A 22,027-nucleotide genomic window follows, 5' to 3' on the forward strand; every position below is an offset into this window, starting at 1 on the left:
ACATGAGTTTGAGCAAACTCTAGGAGATAGTGAAGGATTGGGAAGCCTGGTGTGCTATAGTCCATGGGGTTGCAAAGAGTCAGACATGAATGACTGAATGAACAATAACTCTTTGAAAAGTCCTTAAAAGATTAAGTAAGAGGCTACCTTCCTAGTGGGTGGGAAAATATGAGGCTTATACTTGAAAAATTGAGTGACCCCCAAATTTTAAATATTCTCAAAATCACACTTGTAATTTCCTAGCAGGTTACTACCAATGCTACTAACCTGCTACTACCTAATAGGTTACTATCTAGCAGGTTACTACTAATTCTCCTCTTAAAACTATTTTTTATATTTATGTTTTAAATTTAGTTTTACATATTTCTCAATGGAAAACCGGTACAGGCTTGTTCTTAAATTAGGCCTTGGACCACCAGTTTGAAATATCTAAGTTGCTGCCTTGACTTTCACATTTTAACAAATGGTTCATTTAAAATGAAAATTGTTTTAACCACATGTAGCCCATTCACAAGATCTTTTTTGCAGTTTTCAAATGACCCAAAAGCAACAAGACAATTAGCAATGTTTAATTATTTAGAAATGCTGAATTCTCATGGAATGTAGAACAATATATTCTAAATAGTGTTATTTTAACCAATGGATTAGAACATTAAGGAGAGCTCACTGGAATATATCAGTTCAGTTCAGTCACTCAGTCATGTCCGACTCTTTGTGACCCCATGAATCGCAGCACACCAGGCCTCCCTGTTCATCACCAACTCCGGGAGTTCACTCAGACTCACGTCCATCGAGTCCGTGATGCCATCCAGCCATCTCATCCTCTGTCGGCCCCTTCTCCTCCTGCCCCCAATCCCTCCCAGCATCAGAGTCTTTTCCAATGAGTCAATTCTTCTCACGAGGTGGCCAAAGTATTGGAGTTTCAGCTTTAGTATCAGTCCTGCCAATGAACACCCAGGACTGATCTTCTTTAGAATGGACTGGTTGGATCTCCTTGCAGTCCAAAGGACTCTCAAGTTTTCTCTAACACCACAGTTCAAAAGCATCAGTTCTTCGGCACTCAGCTTTCTTTATAGTCCAACTCTCACATCCATACAAGACTACTGGAAAAACTATAGCCTTGACTAGACAGACATTTGTTGGCAAAGTAATCTCTCTGCTTTTTAATACTATACCTAGGTTGGTCATAACTTTTCTTCCAAGGAGTAAGCGTCTTTTAATTTCATGGCTGCAGTCACCATCTGCAGTGATTTTGGAGCCCCCCAAAATAAAGTCTTATACTGTTTCCACTGTTTCCCCATCTATTTGCCATGAAGTGATGGCACAGATGCCATGATCTTCATTTTCTGAATGTTGAGCTTTAAGCCAACTTTTTCACTCTCCTCTTTCACTTTCATCAAGAGGCTCTTTAGTTCTTCTTCACTTTCTGCCATAAGGGAGGTACCATCTGCATATCTGAGGTTATTGATATTTCTCCTGGCAATCTTAATTCCAGCTTCTGCTTCATCCAGTCCAGCATTTCTCATGATTTACTCTGCATGTAAATTGAATAAAAAGGGTGACAATATACAGCCTTGACGTACTCCTTTTCCTATTTGGAACCAGTCTGTTGTTCCATGTCCAGTTCTAACTGTTGCTTCCTGACCTGCATACAGATTTCTCAGGAGGCAGGTTAGGTGGTCTGGTATTCCCATCTCTTTCAGAATTTTCCATAGTTTGTTGTGATCCACACAGTCAAAGGCTTTGGCATAGTCAATAAAGCAGAAATAGATGTTTTTCTGGAACTCTCTTGCTTTTTCCATGATGCAGCAGATGTTGGCAATTTGATCTCTGGTTCCTCTGCCTTTTCTAAAACCAGCTTGAACATCAGGAAGTTCACGGTTCATGTATTGCTGAAGCTTGGCTTGGAGAATTTTGAGCATTTCTTTACTAGCATGTGAGATGAGTGCAATTATGTGGTAGTTTGAGCATTCTTTGGCATTGCCTTTCTTTGGGATTGGAATGAAAACTGACCTTTTCCAGTCCTGTGGCCACTGCTGAGTTTTCCAAATTTGCTGGCATATTGCATGCAGCACTTTCACATCAACTTTTAGGATTTAAAATAGCTCAACTGAAATTCCATCACCTCCACTAGCTTTGTTTGTAGTGATGCTTTCTAAGGCCCACTTGACTTCACATTCCAGGATGTCTGGCTCTAGGTGAGTGATCACACCATCGTGATTATCTGGGTCATGAAGATCTTTTTTGTACAGTTCTTCTGTGTATTCTTGCCACCTCTTCATAATATCTTCTGCTTCTGTTAGGTCCATACCATTTCTGTCCTTTATTGAGCCCATCTTTGCATGAAATGTTCCCTTGTTATCTCTAATTTTCTTGAAGAGATCTCTAGTCTTTCCCATTCTATTGTTTTCCTCCATTTCTTTGCACTGATCACTGAGGAAGGCTTTCTTATCTCTTCTTGCTATTCTTTGGAACTCTGCTTTCAAATGGGTATATCTTTGCTTTTCTCCTTTGCCTTTGTAATGTCTCTGCTTTTTAATATGCTGTCTAGGTTGGTCGTAGCTTTTCTTCCAAGGAGCAAGTGTTTTTTAATTTCATGGCTGCAGTCACCATCTGCAGTAATTTTGGAGCCCAAGAAAATATAGTCTGTCACTGTTTCCATTGTTTCCCGATCTATATGCTACTGTTCTCTATTTCATGTCAAAACTTGTTCAATAAGCTTTTTTAGTTACTCATACTTTTTTTTGTTAGTTGACACTTTTAGGTTAAGATACTAATAAGCCCAAAATATGCTTGTTCTTCATTAAATAGCTTTCACATGAAGCATAGGCTTGCTGCCAGAGATATTTTGCTTTACTATGGCTAAGAAAAAGAGCAGAATTATTTGCTAATTCATAAGCATAGAACCTGAGAAAATTAATGAGATAATGAAGGGTTTTCCTGTTTGTACCACTTTATTACTATTATATTGGGGGAAGTATTTCAAACATTCAAGTGCAAGAATTAGTTGCTCAGTCATGTCCAACTCTTTTTGTGTCCACATGGACTGTAGCCTGCAGGCTCCTCTGTCCATGGAATTCTCCAGGCAAGAATACTAGGGTGGGTAGCCATTCCCTTCTCCAGAGTATCTTCCTGACCCAGGGATCAAACCTACGTTTCCTGCATTACAGGCAGATTCTTTACCATTTGAGCCACCAGGGAAGCCCCCAAATGGCCACACATTGTCTTAAAATAGACATCACTAGTCACTATCAATTTATCTTTCCTTGTTCAGTAGTGATTCAAGCATTCAGTTTCACTCTACAATCATTAAGTTCTTATTTGTCTCTCTGGTCCACTTCCCCTAAAACTTCCTGCCTGACCCTAGTCTTTGAAACTCAGATTCGAATGCCTGATACTTACCATCAATTGAACAGTTTGGGGAGATGTGTTAGTTCTTCCAATCACCAGGAAATGTGAAATCATGTATTATTTCTTTGAGAAGGATCCATGGGAGGAGTCTTCCAGTAAATACTCAGAAGCTCCAATAACACTATAAATAAGAATAGTTGGATAGTTCCTCCCTATAAGTGATAACTGAGGGGTAGGTGGAGGCTTACTAAAATTCTTCCTATTCATTTCATCTCAGTCCCCAAGTACATTAAGCTCCTTTATAGCTGACTCAGAATATTGAGCAAGTTGCTTTGTAACTGGGCTTTGTGATACCAGATCCAGTGGTACACAAAGGATCTATGTTGATGCTCTGTGGATCCTCTGTCAATTCTATGGAAAGAATACTTGAGAAGCTCCTCATGCTTTGCTAGGCTTCGTAGAGATTTAATGCTACACAATGGAACACAAAAAACAGTCATGTGATCTAAGCTTCTGCTTATTGGGTATTATCTGACCCACTATCCATAAAATCATGTCTGCTCAGTAGAGTCTTTTGTCCATGGAAGTATCTCCCACTGTTATTTCTAATCTTCAGAGAATGGATACCAGAGAGCCTTTGAATTCATTGCAATTGTTATTTGTAATGACATAGAATGTATATCAACCCAAATATTCACCAATAGGAGCATGCAGAAATAAGTTGATGTTATATTTATCCAGTGGGATATTGTACAAGTGTTTAAAAATTCACACGAATGAACTTGATTCAAGATGCAAGTTGAAGAATTATGTGTAGAGTATAACAACTAATGTATAAAGTATAAATATCTTCTGAATCACATTGTATAATTTTTATGAATACATTCAGTAAAATATAGTATCATTGTTGGAAATATTTAACCACAAACTCAAGTCTGTGGTCATGGCAGGGAAGGTACGAAGTGAATGGTATGACTGTGGGGAATTACACACAGGGCATCGACTCTAGCTGAAATCTAGTGTCATTAAAAATAGGAAAAGAAGTAAAGTCATCAGGTTAAGGTAAAATATCTTCTGGGTGGGATATCTGCCTATTTATTTTATCATTCCTTTTTACCATGTATCATTACAATATTTTAAAATGTAAAACATTTTTTAAAATAATAATGCTAGGAGTACTCAGCGACCCCATGGGCTGCAGCCTATCAGGCTCCTCTGTCCATGGGATTTTCCAGGCAAGAGTATTGGAGTGGATTGTCATTGCCTTCTCCAATATTTCAGTATTACTATTTGCTAATTTAGTTATTTAGTGCCTTTGAAGCTTGATTAGATGTTTCATGAGAATTATATAGTGTTGCTTTCTCATCTTTTTCATTTAAACATTATTATTTATTTATTTTGGCTGTGCTGGGTCTTCATTGTTTTGCACAGGCTCAGTCGTTGTGGCACAAGGGCTTAGTAGCCCCACAGTATGTAGGATAGCAGTTCCCAGACCAGGGATCTACCCATGTCTTCTGCATTAACAGGCAGGTTCTTAACCACTAGATGACCAGGGAAGTCCCTATTGATTGGTTTTTAAAAAGAAACATCCTAGTCTGACTCAACGTATTCAGTGACGTCTAATGTAAAATCAGTTGATGGAATAAATGATCTCTTATGATCTAACTGTGCAGATGATTATTAGATTATTTTTTATGTGAAATAATCTAGATTCATCAGAAAAAGTATTTTTAATTTCAAATGCACATATGTTTGTAGTGATATGATTTTAAATCTACACAGTTAGATTAGGCTCATATGAGGCAACATTTGTATCACAACAGCCCTAGCACATGCCCTGCTGTTGTATTAATTAGCATGAAATGCTTATGTGTTAACTGGTTTTCCAAGCATATTTATTACCCCTAGACTTATTTCTCTGTCAAAAGTCACCAAAGTAATCAAACAACTTTGTCCTTTTAAGTTGCTAATCATGATAATTTCTACCATTCACCAGTTGGTACTTTGCCCCTTGGTCCCAAGAAACCATGTAAAGTTTTATACCTTGCCAATTAGGTAGTTACTTAACTAGACTGCCTGGCTCTTCAACTTTGCCACGCTCATTAAAACTTTTCAGTCCCCATAAGACACTACATTTAATGAGTCCCTGAACACTTTTTTTCTCTAAAGTAATAGTACCTCTCTCCTGAGCTTGAAGCAGAGACCAAAGTTGCCTGTGATCACCTGTCTGAAATAGTGGTCACCCCAGATGATGTCAGAGAACATCAGAGAACTCAATTAATTTTGGATTATAACCAAGCATCATGAAACTTACAAGACTTATAATATATACAAAGTATAGATTGATGATACTGTATTAGCTGCCAAAACTCTGGAATATAAGTGGTTCCACTATAAGAATTATTTAGGTGTACAAATGCCTAGTGTATCAGGGAAGTCAAACACAAGAAAAAAGCCTTCTCTGTCAAAATAAGTAATATTTATTAGAACAACCTTTTTTTTTTTGGTAAATGAACAAATATCTGTGCCTCCCTGGTTAGCCTATATTTTGAAAGAGCTAATAACAAAATGAAATAGGCAAGTGTGGTAGCTAACTCAGTGCATAAGTCATTATAGAAGCATTTCAATAAGATTTTGGATTTTGAAAATCAGGAAAATCATTTAGGACAATTTTGTTTATTATCTGCCAACTAAGGTCCGTCTAGTCAAGGCTATGGTTTTTCCAGTAGTCATGCATGGATGTGAGAGTTGGACTGTGAAGAAGGCTGAGTGCCAAAGAATTGATGCTTTTGAACTGTGGTGTTGGAGAAGACTCTTGAGAGTCCCTTGGACTGCAAGGAGATCCAACCAGTCCATTCTGAAGGAGATCAGCCCTGGGATTTCTTTGGAAGGAATGATGCTAAAGCTGAAACTCCAGTACTTTGGCCACCTCATGTGAAGAGTTGACTCATTGAAAAAGACTCTGATGCTGGGAGGGATTGGGGGCAGGAGGAGAAGGGGACGACTGCGGATGAGATGGTTGGATGGCATCACTGACTCAATGGACGTGAGTCTGAGTGAACTCCGGGAGTTGCTGATGGACAGGGAGGCCTGGTGTGCTGCGACTCATGGGGTTGCAAAGAGTCGGACACAACTGAGTGACTGGACTGAACTGTTTATTATTTAGTTCTAGAAAGGGGAGTGAAACTTTAACTTAATTACTCACTTCTCAAGAATTTCATTGAGTATGCTTAAAACCAAAATGAATATACAATGAATGCAGAATATATCAATTAACTGAATGTATATCCAGAGTCTATCAAGTCTGATCCCTAATTTAGGAAAACAGTTTATACAGTTTTTGCTGATTTTTTTTAATAAAGGAATTTAAAGAGAGAAGAGTTAAGACAGAAAAAAATTTCCGTAAACCACTAATCCATTTTATTCTCTAGATTTCCTCTTCCCTAGTACCTTATTGAATGCTTTGGCCACATCTTTGTTCCGGAGACTGTATATAAGGGGATTCAGCGTGGGAGTGAGAATGGTGTAGAAGGCTGACACCATCTTGTCCTGAATTGGGGATCTATTAGAAGTGGGTCTCATATATATGAACATAGCTGCTCCATAATACATCCCCACAACAATAAGATGTGAAGTACAGGTGGTGAAAGCCTTGTGCCGACCCTCCCCAGAACTCATGTGAATAACAGTTATAATTACACGTGTGTAGGAGATGATGATGAGTGACAAAGGGAGGAGGAGCATTACTACACAACAGATGAAAATAAGTGTTTCGAATGTGGAAGTATCCGTGCAGGAGAGATGTAGGAGTGCTGGGACATCACAGAAGAACTGAGCTATTTCTCGGGATCCACAATAGGAGAAAGACATAGTAGCAGCTACATCAACAATCCCATCAAAGGCACCAAGAATCCATGTAGAGGCAGCCATGAGTCCACAAAGTTTCCAGTTCATGAGACTGGGGTACCGAAGAGGATAGCAAATGGCAACATAGCGGTCATAGGCCATGACAGCCAACAAGAAGCACTCAGCACCAAATAGGGACACAAAGAAAAAGATCTGGACTTCACATCCTGCTACAGAAATGGACTTCCTGCCAGACAGGTAGCTGTGGGCCATCTTGGGTACAGTGGTGCAGATGAGCATGAGGTCCATGAGGGAGAGCTGGCTGAGGAGGAAGTACATGGGGGTGTGGAGCCGCGGGTCCAGGTAGATGAGGAGAACCATGAGAGTGTTTGCCAAGAGCGCCATTGTGAAGATGCCCAGGACCAGAGAGAAGAGAAAGATGTGAGTGGGCGTGTAACTAAAAATTCCCATCAAGATGAAGTCAGGGTTGAATGTCTGATTGTCCCGTTCCATGATGAATATTTTCTGTATCTAGAACCACAAGAAGTTATAAACATTACATATCTGGATAATTATTTATATACTGTCCACTCTATGTGTGGTACACCGGTAAACCAACATACATGGTATGTCAGGACTGGGAAAGAATGAGCAGAGGCTTTGCAGTCAGGTGGAGTTAACCACACTCAACCTCCACCAACTTGCTCTGACAGGTAATTTCTATATGTTCTCATTTTTCCTTTACATAGTATAAATAGATTTTTTTAAATATATATTTTTAAATTATTGATGATTTATGGCTGCCCTGGGTCTTTGTTGCTGTACCACGGCTTACTCTAATTGTGGCGAGCCAGAGGTACGCTTTGTTGCAGTGAATGGCCTTCTTATTGCAATGGCTTCTCTTGTTGCAGAGCAGGTGTTCTAGGGTACACAGGTTTTAGTAGTTGCAGTGCATGGTCTCAGTAGTTGGGGCTCATGGTCTTTGTTGCCCTGTGGTATGTGGAGTCTTCCCGGAGCAGGGATAGAACCTATGTCTCCTGCAATGGGAATGTGGATTCTTAACCACTGACCTCCATGGAAGTCCCAGGAAGAGAGCATTTTTAATGCCATTGTTTATATAGTAAAGTAAGATAACTACAACTAATAACCTGCTCTACTGCCAATAGTGATATTATCAGGAATCTTCTATTTTTTTAAAAAACAAAATTCTATGGTAACTAATGTCATTTCTCAGGATTGTTGCAAAGATAATAAAAGATAACATAATGCTTAATTAAAATATATGCACTCAGAAAATATAATATTTTAATCATTCAAATATCTTAATCATTGCCATTGTTATACTTTTGGTATTTAATCTCTGTATTAGTCTGTTAGACTGCCATAACAAGGTGCCAAAAACTAGGAGGACTAAACAATCAAAACTTACTGTCTCACAGTTCTGCAAGCTGGAAGTGTCAGATCAAGGAGTCAGCAAATCTGGTTCTGCTGAAGGTTGCAAGGAAGAATCAGTTCAATGCTTCTCATCCAACTTCTGGTGGTCACTGGCAATCTTCGGTATTCCCTGACTTATAGAAAATAACTCTGATGTGTCCTTCATCTTCACATAGCAATCTCACTGTGTCTGTGTCTGTGTCCAAGTTTCCTCTTTTTATAAGGATACTAATTATTTGAATTAATACGTCCCCTAGTGAACTCCTGTTAACTTGGTTACCTCTGTAAGGACCATATCTTCAAATAAGGTCACTTCATTGTGAAATACAGAGTTCAAAATATAAATTTTGAGGCACATGATTCAACCCCTAAAATATATATTAATTTCCATGTTTTATTTTATCCTATCATTTTGTATAATGATTTATTCTCTAAACTGGAGTATAGGCCACCAAAATGTATTGTCTTACATTTAAAAAATACTATTTTAATAAAACAGAATTGTGCTTTATACAGAGTTGAATATGTACTTCTTAGAGGGGAAAAAAGTGCTGCATTAGTGAAATAGATACATGAAAAGATTATCTGAATGAGTTTTAACCTAGTATACATGATAGAACAGTCAAATTATAATAATGCCTTGTGTTCACCTGCTGCTGCTGCTGCTGTTAAATCGTGCCAGTCGTATCCGACTCTGTGCGACCCCATAGATGGCAGCCCACCGGGCTCCTCTGTCCCTGGGATTCTCCAGGCAAGAACACTGGAGTGGGTTGCCATTGCCTTCTCCAATGCATGAAAATGAAAAGTGAAAGTGAAGTCGCTCAGTCGTGCCCAACCCTTCGCGACCCCACGGGCTGCAGCCTACCAGGCTCCTCCGTCCATGGGATTCCCCAGGCAAGAGTACTGGAGTGGGTAGCCATTGCCTTCTCCTGTGTTCACCTGCTGCTGCTGCTAAGTCACTTCAGTCGTGTCTGACTCTGTGTGACTCCATAGACGGCAGCCCACCAGGCTCTCCCGTCCCTGGGATTCTCCAGGCAAGAGCACTGGAGTGGGTTGCCATTTCCTTCTCCAATGCAGGAAAGTGAAAGGGAAGTCGCTCAGTCGTGTCCGACCCTTAGCAACCCCATGGACTGCAGCCTACCAGGCTCCTCCGTCCATGGGATTCTCCAGGCACACCCTTTAAAAAGAACCCAAGACATAGTCAAAACTAATATTACTCAAGTTTTAATACGGGATGAATTAAGGTAAGATGGAAATATATCTATTGCTTTGGAAGTATCTAACACAGTATAGATTTTCATCCATTTCTGCTTCATTGAAACCCAGAAAGTGCTAGATATTTTGTTATTTAAACTTCTTTTTTCCAACCTACCTTCTGGTGTTTCCCAGGAAAATACAAGAACACTAACTGAGTAAATAAAAAGGCTTAAATCCTAGGTTTTTTTTTTTTTTCCAAGTTAAATTTCTTTGTCCACAGGGACTTAGTCCCTTGTCTTTAATTACATTGATGATGTTATCTTCAATTTTTCCCGAGGTTCTCAATGTAATTTTTCTTGTTTCCAATATAAGCTTTGTTTCTTTTTATATCAGGTAGCAGGGGGTGCCCTGTTTCTTTCATCATTATTAATGTAGATTGCTTGAAATATTCACCTGTCTAATGTCCAGTTTTTAAAATCTTAACAATTTCTCATGCCTCTGTCCCAGTGGTTCTCAAATTTAGATACTTATTAGAATCTTTTGAAGAGATTTGAAAATGTTATCTAGACCAGACTTTTCTAAACTCATTAAATTAGGATCTCTTTGGAAGAAACCAGGCATTGTTATTTTCTGAATGTCCCCAGTTGATTCTATTGTGCAGGCTCTAACCTTTGCAAAGTTAACAATGCCATCTTGGTCCTTGGATTTCACTGTTCTCTATTCTATGGCAAAACTTGTTCAATAAACTTTTTTAGTCCCTCATATTTTTTTGGTCAGTTGACACTTTCAGATTAAACTACTACTAAGCCCAAAACATGCTTGTTCTTCTTTAAACAGTTTCCATGTAATGCATAGGCTTGCTGCCAGAGATATTTTACTTTATTATGGCTAAGAAAAGGAGCAGAATTATTTCTTAACTCATCAGCATAGAGCATGAAATAATTTATGAAATAATGAAGGATTTTCCCTTTTTGTGCCACTTTATCATTATTTTTGAGGGAATATTTCAAATGATCAAGAATGACCACTATTGTTTTAAAACACATCACTAGTCACTATTGATCTCCTTTTCCTTTTGACAGTAGTTCTTATTTCTCTCTCTTTATGACTCTCCCTAAAATTTCCTGCTTGACACTAGCCTTTAAAAGCTCAAATGCCTGATACTTATCATCAATTGGACAGTTTGAGAAAATGTGTTAGTTCTTCTAGTCACCAGGAAATGTGGAGTTGTCTCATTTCTTTGAGAAGGACCCATAGAGGGAGCAGTCCAATAAACACTCAGAAGCCCAAGTAACACTATGAGTAAGGATAGTTGGAGAGCCTCTCCCTACAAGTGACAAATGAAGGATAGATGGAGGCTTACCAAAATTCCACTGACCTTATTGTATTTCCCTCCCCTCCCCAACCTGATTAAGCTACTTCATAGCTGATCAGAGTACTGACCAAGTTGCTCTGTAACTTGGCTTTGTTACAGAGCCAATGGTGCATACAGTGTCTGTGTTAAATGGAAATGCTCTATTGAGCTTCTCTCCATTTCCAGGGAAAGAATACTTGAAAAGAAGCTCCTTACTCTTTAGTGGATTTGTAGAGACTTAATGTTGCACAATGGAATACAAAAAACACCCCTGTGACCTGAGCTACCCTTTAAGTACTGGGTATCATCTGTCCCACTATCCATAAAATCATACTTGCTCAGTAGATTCATTTGTCCATGGAACTATCTGCTACTGTTATTTCTAGTTTTCTGAGAATGGACACCAGAGAGTCTTTGAATTCATTGCAATTATTATTTATAATGACATAGAACATATAGCAACCCAAATATCCATCAATAGGAATATGCATGAATAAACTGATGGTATATTTATTCAGTGGGATACTGTATAAGTATTTAAAAATTCATGTGAATAGACTCGACATATCAAAGTAAGTTAATTTTAGAAAACATAATGTGTGAAACATGCAAGTTGAAGAATTGTGTGTAGAGTATAATATCTATTGTATCATATTATGTAATTTTTATGAAGACATACACATTCCACAAAATATATTAATATTGCTGGTAACATTTCATCAAAAATTCAAGTCTGTGATTATGGCAGAAAATGTAAGAGGTTCATGGTATGATGATGAGGAGTTACACAAACACCATCAACTCTAGCTGGTATCTCATTTCATTAAAATAGGGAAAAGAAGTAAATTCATCAGGTTAAGATAAACTCTCATATGGGAATGTGCCCATACTTCTTATATCATTCCTTTTGTACTATGCATCATTAAAATATTTTAAAATAATAAAGCACTTTTTAAAAATAATAAATGAATGCCCCAAATAACAATATATTTCAGTTTTATTGATATTTTCTAATTTGTTATTTAGAGAGTTAGGAAGCTTGATTAGATGGTTCAGCTGGTTAGAACTATATAGTTTTGCTATTATTGGCTTTTAAAGAGAGAAATATTCTAGTCTGACTCAGTGCATCCAAAGAAGTCTAGTGTAAAATCAGTTGATGAAATAAATAATCTCTTATGGTCTAGTTATTAAAATGATTAGTAGATTATTTTCTATGTAAAATATTCTAGATTCATATGGGAAAAAAGCACTTTTAATTAAAAATGTACATAAATTTGTAGTGATATGATTTTAACTTTAAACAGTGACACAGTACAGTTCAGTTCAGTTCAGTCGCTCAGTCATGTCCGACTCTTTGCGACCCCATGAATCACAGCACGCCAGGCCTCCCTGTCTATCACCATCTCCCGGAGTTCACTCAGACTCACATCCATCAAGTCAGTGATGCCATCCAGCCATCTCATCCTCTGTCGTCCCCTTCTCCTCCTGCCCCCAATCCCTCCCAGCATCAGAGTCTTTTCCAATGAGTCAACTCTTCGCATAAGGTGGCCAAAGTACTGGAGTTTCAGCTTCAGCATCATTCCTTCCAAAGAAATCCCAGGGCTGATCTCCTTCAGAATGGACTGGTTGGATCTCCTTGCAGTCCAAGGGACTCTCAAGAGTCTTCTCCAACACCACAGTTCAAAAGCATCAATTCTTCAGCACTCAGGCTTCTTCACAGTCCAACTCTCACATCCATACATGACTACTGGAAAAACCATAGCTTTGACTAGACGGACCTTAGTCAGCAAAGTACTGTCTCTGCTTTTGAATATACTATCTAGGTTGGTCATAACTTTCCTTCCAAGGAGTAAGCATCTTTTAATTTCATGGCTGCAGTCACCATCTGCAGTGATTTGGGAGCCCCAAAAAATAAAATCTGACACTGTTTCCACTCTTTCCCCATCTATTTCCCATGAAGTGATGGGACCAGATGCCATGATCTTCGTTTTCTGAATGTTCAGCTTTAAGTCAACATTTTCACTCTCCTCTTTCACTTTCATCAAGAGGCTTTTTAGTTCCTCTTCACTTTCTGCCATAAGGGTGGTGTCATCTGCATATCTGAGGTTATTGATATTTCTCCCAGCAGTCTTGATTCCAGCTTGTGTTTCTTCCAGTCCAGTGTTTCTCATGATGTACTCTACATAGAAGTTAAATAAGCAGGGTGACAATATACAGCCTTGACGTACTCCTTTTCCTATTTGGAACCAGTCTGTTATTCCATGTCTAGTTCTAACTGTTGCTTGCTGACCTGCATACAGATTTCTCAAGAGGCGGGTCAGGTGGTCTGGTATTCCCATCTCTTTCAGAATTTTCCACAGTTGATTGTGATCCACACAGTCAAAGGCTTTGGCATAGTCAATAAAGCAGAAATAGACGTTTTTCTGAAACTCTCTTGCTTTTGCCATGATGCAGCGGATATTTGCAATTTGATCTCTGGTTCCTCTGCCTTTTCTAAAACCAGCTTGAACATCAGGAAGTTCACGGTTCACATACTGCTGAAGCCTGGCTTGGAGAATTTTGAGCTTTACTAGCATGTGAGATGAGTGCAATTGTGCCGTAGTTTGAGCATTCTTTGGCATTGCCTTTCTTTGGGATTGGAATGAAAACTGACCTTTTCCAGTCCTGTGGCCACTGCTGAGTTTTCCAAATTTGCTGGCATATTGAGTGCAGCACTTTCACAGCATCATCTTTCAGGATTTGAAATAGCTCAATAGGAATTCCATCACCTCCACTAGCTTTGTTCATAGTGATGCTTTCTAAGGCCCACTTGACTTCACATTCCAGGATGTCTGGCTCTAGATGAGTGATCACACCATCATGATTATCCGGGTTGTGAAGATCTTTTTTGTACAGTTCTTCTGTGTATTCTTGCCACCTCTTCTTAATATCTCTGCTTCTGTTAGGTCCATACCATTTCTGTCCTTTATTGAGCCCATCTTTGCATGAAATGTTCCCTTGGTATCTCTAATTTTCTTGAAGAGATCTCTAGTCTTTCCTATTCTGTTGTTTTCTTCTATTTCTTTGCATTGATTGCTGAAGAAGCCTTTCTTATCTCTTCTTGCTGTTCTTTGGAACTCTGCATTCAGATGCTTATATCTTTCCTTTTCTCCTTGGCTTTTCACTTCTCTTCTTTTCTCAGCTATTTGTAAAGCTTCCCCAGACAGCCATTTTGCTTTTTTGCATTTCTTTTCCATGGGGATGGTCTTGATCCCTGTCTCCTGTACAATGTCACAAACCTCATTCCATAGTTCATCAGGCACTCTATCTACCAGATCTAGGCCCTTAAATCTATTTCTCACTTCCACTGCATAATCATAAGGGATTTGATTTAGGTCATACCTGAATGGTCTAGCGGTTTTCCCTACTTTCTTCAATTTCAGTATGAATTTGGCAATAAGGATTTCATGATCTGAGCCAGTCAGCTCCTGGTCTTGTTTTTGTTGACTGTATAGAGCTTCTCCATCTTTGGCTGCAAAGACTATAATCAATCTGATTTCGGTGTTGACCATCTGGTGATGTCCATGTGTAGAGTCTTCTCTTGTGTTGTTAGAAGAGGGTGTTTGCTATGACCAGTGCATTTTCTTGGCAAAACTCTATTAGTCTTTGCCCTGCTTCATTCCCCATTCCAAGGCCAAATTTGCCTGGTACTCTAGGTGTTTCTTGACTTCCTACTTTTGCATTCCAGTCCCCTATAATGAAAAGGACATCTTTTTTGGGTGTTAGTTGTAAAAGGTCTTGTAGGTCTTCATAGAACCATTCAACTTCAGCTTCTTCAGCGTTACTGGTTGGGGCATAGACATGGATTACCGTGATATTGAATGGTTTGCCTTGGAAACGAACAGAGATCATTCTGTCGTTTTTGAGATTGCATCCAAGTACTGCATTTTGGACTCTTCTGTTGACCATGATGGCTACTCTGTTTCTTCTGAGGGATTCACAAGGTAACATTTATGTCACAACTGTAAGGTAAGGGAGTTAGAGAAGGCGAGGTTCAGAAAAAGAAGGAGACTGGCAGTTTACAGGAACAGATCACCTTTAAAAAAGAGGAGAGAAGAGGCAGCAGTCAGATTAGCGAGCTGCTGCACTTATCATGGCAACCCACTCCAGTGTTCTTGCCTGGAGAATCCCAGGGACGGGAGAGCCTGGTGGGCTGCCGTCTACGGGGTCGCACAGAGTCGGACACGACTGAAGCGACTTAGCAGCAATAGCAGCAGCAGCCCTTATCCAAGAGTAAGTATATATAGGCATGTATGTGGAAAGTTACTGTTTTAAGGGGGCCTGTTCTCCAAGGTTGTTCGGAGTAGTTATCTCTTAAATGGCTGGGGCAAAGAATTTTGGAGCTCTACCACAGGCTGGACCGGCTGGGAGCTGGGCGTAATCAACCTTAATGTCCATTTTTTTCTTTGAGTGAAAGAGTTCTTTATTTTACATAGAATGGTGGGGAGGACCTAAAGGGGAGTTTTAATTCCAGGCTATTTTGAGCCCTGTAACTTTCCTTCAACAACAGCCCTAGCACACGCTCTACTATTATATTAATTAGCATGCAATGTTTATATGCTAACTGGTTTCTCAAGTGTATTTATTACCCTTAGATTTATTTCTCTGTCAAATGTCACCAAAGTAACCAGACAATTCTGTCCTTTTTGAGTTTGCTAATCAGGACAGCTTCTACCTTTCACTAGTTGTCACTTTGCTCTTCGGTCCAAGAAACCATATAAAGCTTTATACTTTTCCAATTAGGTAGCTATTTAATTGGGGTCTTCAAATTTGCATGCTCATTAAAATTTTTCAGGCCCCACAAGACACCTCATTTAGCGAGTCCCTGAATAATTTTTTTCCTAAGAAGAGTACCTCTCTCTTGAACTTGAAGCAGAGAACTGAAGTTGCTAGTGGTCACCTGTCTGAAATGGTGTTCCACTCCAGACGATATCAGAGAACATCAGAAAACTCAGAATAAATTTTAGATTATATGGAAACATCTTGAAACTTATAAAATTTGTCATATATGTTACAAATCTGATTATGAAAGATATAGCTGGAAATGACTCTATACAACCTCATTCAATAGACAGGTAAATTTACAAGTTCAAATACAAATCTTTAAGCGATATTATATTGGATCCAAAAAAAAAGTGACCCCTGGAGAAACAACCGTGTTTAATTATGTTAGACATCAACTGTGTTGACGTCCTCTCTAACTTTGAATACTGGCATGGTAAGTTTCCTAAATTTTCAAGCTATCTTTGATATTTCCTAAATTTTCAAGCTATCATCATAAATCTGTGACTTTGATAAAAACCACTTCATATCTCTGGATGTCGACAACTACACCTGATTAGTGATGGGATATAGAGGTCTTTTTCAGCTTTACTATGTCATAGTGAGGAAATAGTCACTTTAAAGTTAGCTTAATGGATTCTGAAAATTCTAAAGCTTGCATATTTGTTTAACCTCAGTGAGGAGATGACAGTATTTATGCCAACCCTCAAGATCACAGGTGAACAGTGCAGGGCCTACCACCACCCACCCTCAGATCAGAGTAGCCTGGAAGAAATTATTTCAGAAGCCACTGTCAAATAAATACACATTTATGACTTCCATAATATGAGCCCCCTCCATTATCTCAATTTAATTGTCATGGAGTTGGATTAAAGTGCCTGCTAGGGAAAAAAACTGTCATATAACATAATAGCTGGCCAAGGTGTCTCTCTCCCCTTTCCTGATTATGTTCATGGATAACTTCAGCCCTATACACTTACCTCTCCTGGTGAGGAACCCCTATAAGCCAGAAGGGGAGGAGAGAGAAAGCATTCCCTGAAAATTTAGAGACACACTTGGTCTAAACCATCCACCTAATATCCTCTCTAGAAAGAACTGTTTACTGGCAGAATCTATTGTCCCTCACTAAAAATACTGAAAAGGAGATATTTAACGCTTTCCCCATTCACACTAAGGTTCTCTGTAGTCTCACCATAGCCCAGTACATGTCCTTATTAGTAACCTACTAGTACCAGCACTCCTGCCCAGAGAGTGGAACAGACAAAAGCAGGTAAGCAGGGATTGAGCTACTCTGGGGCAAATATTCTCCCATGTTTATTCCTTTTTCTTGGAAACCTGGATATATTTACTATCTGAGTCTGTAACTATCCAGATACTTGACTCCACATAGGTTTTCAGTGGAACAGTGGTGGCCCTCAGTTTATTCATTATGGGTTCCACTGACTACACCCAGCAGAGTATCCATATCTTTTGGTACAAATAAATATTCATTTAGAATCTGCGACATAGGAGACATGGGTTGGATCCCTAGGTCTGGAAGATCCCCTGGATGGATCACAAAGAGAACGTCCAAGCATGGCAACCTGCTCCAGTATACTTGGTGGGAAATTCTCACGGACAGAGGAACTTGGTGATTATGGTCCAAGGGGTTGCAAGGAGTCAGATATGACTGAAGTGATGCTAAGTGATATGACTTAGCATGATGCATGATTAGAATCTGTAAGGTCAGCCAGGGTTTCTCTTTGATGACGGTGATGAAGCAGTATGTCCTGAAACTAATTATTGGACCAGAAACGCACTTAATGAAGTCCTTTCTTGGGGTCTGTTGCCTTTTTTCATCATGAAGGTGGTCAGAGAGTTTGTAAAACTCAGCTCATCACTCATCATTATAATATGTACCAGATAGAGTTTCACCCAAATAATGTTAGCTACCATTATGTGAAATTAGATATGAAATAAATAGTGCCACCACCCTCTTCTCCATTTATTCTTCTTAAGATATGGATTCCAATAACTCTTGCAGAGTACTGAGTGCCTTTGGTATATGCAGCCAGGCCAACTTTCACTTGAATATACACAGCTGATTTAGCATCTCACTGATACATAATTTAAACCTTTGTTTACACGTATACAAAGTCCAAATATTTCTGTGATTTTCAGAAATTAAGAGTATGATAACACTGTGCTCACATGAACAAAATTTACAGGTTGTAGTAGCCACTTCACGTATAAGCAGAAATTAATTATTTATGATACTTTTTCTAAGGCAAAGCAAACCTCCATGAAGTCAATATAAAAAAATTAAAACTATAGTATGTTTTTCATTAACAGTATATGATATCTCAGAAAGATATATCTAAAAAAAGAGAAACAGATGAAAGAAACAAGAAAGTTTAAAAGACTTATTTTGATCGTGTGACCTTATAGCTTCAATCAGGGAAGATCTCATGCCAAGAATTCTATTTTGGCATTGTCCTTTTTTGTATCTTGGGGAAAAATTCTACAATTCCTTAAATATTAGGAAAGAACTGTGAAATATTTCTATCTTTCAAAATTAAAAAATATTTAAAGATATTTTATGTAGCTGTCATAATTTCTGTAAGGATCCACTCTCAATGATACTCATCACATTCTTGGAAAACTCAACAGTCCCCTTTTCCATTTACTTGTCAGTTTCAGTGTGGCACTCCAGTACTCTTGCCAGGAAAATCCCATGGACGGAGGAGCCTGGAAGGCTGCAGTCCATGGGGTTGCTGAGGGTCAGACATGACTGAGCGACTTCACTTTCACTTTCCACTTTCATGCATTGGAGAAGGAAATTGCAACCCACTCCAGTGTTCTTGCCTGGAGAATCCCAGGGACGGGGGAGCCTGGTGGGCTGCCGTCTCTGGGGTCACACAGAGTTGGACACGACTGAAGTGACTTAGCAGTTCAGTGTTTTAAAGTGGTCAACAAAGGGCTGTAATAAGAGTACATATCTAATCATAAGACTCATAACTCCACCCTCATGTAAATGAACCCATGACTTTTCCCTCCCTACTTTTTAAGTAAATTAATACCAGTGTCTTATTTTTACATATATCTTTTTATAGCAACTCCAAATATCAGGTTTAGATTAAAGAAGTATATGCAAGTTCCATGAATGAAATCCCAGTCTTTATAAGGTTTATCCAATTTCCCAGGTAGAACCAATGTCATAGAAATCTGGTCTTCTATGGACACAAAAGTGTTTTATTTTGAGTGCTGTTACCTGTCCCAAGATGAGTTCTACTGGGTTTGAGTATATTCCTTTGGGAAGACCATGTACATTGTCCCAGAATGGAGGATGGGGTTTCCACCAAGGCTATCAGAGACCAGTCAACATTTTCATTCAGTTACCATCCATGTTCATCAGGAAAACAAAGAAAAAAGTAGGCAGCTTCTGTGACAATAATATTATTACACCATTGCTGCAGTAACTACTAAATTCATGGAAACTTTTCTACACACATTCAAAGGGTAATATTCTGATATGAAGAATAACAATATTCCCATCATGGTTCAATGCGTAAATATGATATAGATCATAATTTCTGGGTAGGACTCACAGTCCTGGGATTTCATTATACCATAGTGGATTTTTAGGATACCAAAAAAACCCCTATAAAATATAGGTTGATGATACTGCATCATCTGTCAAAACTCTGGAAATAAGTGGTTCCGCTATAAGACATCTTGTATAAGAGATATACAAATGCTCAGGTATTAGAGAAGTCAAACAAAAGAAAGAAGTCTTTTTGGCCAAAATAAGTAGTATTTATTATAGAATAAGATTTTTGGTAAATGAGCAAATATCCATGACTCTCTGGTTAGGCCATATTTTGAAAGAACTAATGACAATGAAATAGACGAGTATGGTATTTAACTCAGTACATAAATCACTGAATAAGAATTTCAATAAGAATCTGGTTTGTGAAAATAAGGGAAAGCATTTAAAACAGTTTTTCTTATTATTTAGTTCTATAAATAGGAGTATATCTGTTTATTGACTTAATTATTCACTTCTCAAGAACTTCATTGAGCATATTTAAAACCAAAAGAATACTCAATGAATGCAAAATATATCAATAAACTAAATGTGTACCAAGTTTATCAACTGTGATGACTATTTTAGAAAAAGTATACATTTGTACATTTGTTGCTAAATGTTATTTTTAAATAAATGAACTTGCCAGAGAGAGAGACAGGAGTTATGGAAGAAAAAAAATCCCTGCAACCATTATCCAATTTGTTCTCTAAATTTCCCCTTCCCTAGTACCTTACTGAATGCTTTGGCCACATCTTTGTTTCGGAGGCTGTATATAAGGGGATTCAGCATGGGAGTGAGAATAGTGTAGAAGGTCGATACCATTTTATCCTGGGTTGGAGATCGATTAGAATTGGGTCTCATATATATGAACATAGCTGCTCCATAATACATCCCCACAACAATAAGATGTGAAGTACAGGTGGTGAAAGCCTTGTGCTGACCCTCCCCAGAACTCATGCGAATAACAGTTATAATTACACGTGTGTAGGAGATGATGATGAGTGACAAAGGGAGGAGGAGCATTACTACACAACAGATGAAAATAAGTGTTTCGAATGTGGAAGTATCCGTGCAGGAGAGATGTAGGAGTGCTGGGACATCACAGAAGAACTGAGCTATTTCTCGGGATCCACAATAGGAGAAAGACAAAGTAGCAGCTAACTCAACAATCCCATCAAAGGCACCAAGAATCCATGTAGAGGCAGCCATGAGTCCACAAAGTTTCCAGTTCATGAGACCGGGGTACCGAAGAGGATAGCAAATGGCAACATAGCGGTCATAGGCCATGACAGCCAACAAGAAGCACTCAGCACCAAGGAGAGACACATAGAGGAATATTTGGGCTTCACATCCTGCTACAGAAATGGACTTCCTGCCAGACAGGTAGCTGTGGGCCATCTTGGGTACAGTGGTGCAGATGAGCATGAGGTCCATGAGGGAGAGCTGGCTGAGGAGGAAGTACATAGGGGTGTGGAGCCGCGGGTCCAGGTAGATGAGGAGAACCATGAGAGTGTTTGCCAAGAGCGCCATTGTGAAGATGCCCAGGACCAGAGAGAAGAGAAAGATGTGAGTGGGCGTGTAACTAAAAATTCCCATCAAGATGAAGTCAGGGTTGAATGTCTGATTCCCCCACTCCATAAAAAATGTCTTCTTTATCTAGAAGCACAAGAAGTCACAAACATTAACTATTCAGGTTATTATTTATTCATCATCCACTCTATGTGTGGTACACCGGTAAACCAACATACATGATATGATCAGGCCTGAAAAAGAATGAGCAGAGGCTTTGCAGTCAGGTGGCATTAATCACACTCAAGCTCCACCACTGCCAACCTACATGTCCTCTGATGAGTTACTTCTCCGGGCTTTATTTTACTTCCTTTACAAGGCAGAAATAACTTTTTAATTGAGTTGCTGGAATTATTAAATAGGATATCAGTATGAACCACAGCATCCAGACAGAGTGTATGACTCCTCAAGAAACATATAACCAATTATTAAATAGGATCATATACATAAATTTAACATGTGTCAGGATGTATAAATTCTGTAACAGAGGAAAAGAGCATTTTGAATGTCATTGCCTGTATAGTAAGATAACTGCTACTAATTATCTGTTACTTCTAAGAGATATGAACATTTGCATTTATGTAAGTTTATTTGTGCACCAGACTTAAAGGTCAAACAGGACTACTAGTTAAAACAATTATAAAGAAGATGAACCTCCAGTGTAGAATAATTGGTAAATCATTTGAAGTAACTGATGCATCATGATTAGGTGACTTAGTTGTAAATGAAGAAGTAAAACATCAAAATTATCATTTATGAAAAACAATAATATAGGTGGAGAGAGGGGTAAAATTTATCATTTATGTCTCAATTTGAGAAAGGTAGCATGTTGAGATTTCCTTTCACATTCACCAAAATGAGGAAGCTTTAAGAAGGTGTATGAACAT

The 22,027-nt window shown here is 38.7% G+C and overlaps 2 protein-coding genes across 2 annotated transcripts; both read right to left on the reverse strand.

Annotated features, from left to right (window-relative positions):
- Positions 1-6,771: 6,771 nt before the first annotated feature.
- LOC120870375 (olfactory receptor 2M3-like) lies at positions 6,772-7,710 on the reverse strand. Its single transcript, XM_040250035.1, has one exon. The coding sequence runs from the start codon at positions 7,708-7,710 to the stop codon at positions 6,772-6,774; it is 939 nt and encodes a 312-aa protein (XP_040105969.1).
- A 12,551-nt stretch (positions 7,711-20,261) lies between these two features.
- Positions 20,262-21,209, reverse strand: LOC120870361 (olfactory receptor 2M3-like). The gene has a single exon (XM_040250020.1). The coding sequence runs from the start codon at positions 21,207-21,209 to the stop codon at positions 20,262-20,264; it is 948 nt and encodes a 315-aa protein (XP_040105954.1).
- Positions 21,210-22,027: the final 818 nt, after the last annotated feature.

Source organism: Oryx dammah, unplaced genomic scaffold, assembly GCF_014754425.2.
Source record: "Oryx dammah isolate SB20612 unplaced genomic scaffold, SCBI_Odam_1.1 HiC_scaffold_11, whole genome shotgun sequence".
Taxonomy (NCBI): Eukaryota; Metazoa; Chordata; class Mammalia; order Artiodactyla; family Bovidae; genus Oryx; species Oryx dammah.

Excerpts from the sequence above, each read along its gene's own strand:
- LOC120870375 (XM_040250035.1), bottom strand. The coding sequence starts at position 7,710 with ATGGAACGGGACAATCAGACATTCAACCCTGACTTCATCTTGATGGGA.
- LOC120870361 (XM_040250020.1), bottom strand. The coding sequence starts at position 21,209 with ATGGAGTGGGGGAATCAGACATTCAACCCTGACTTCATCTTGATGGGA.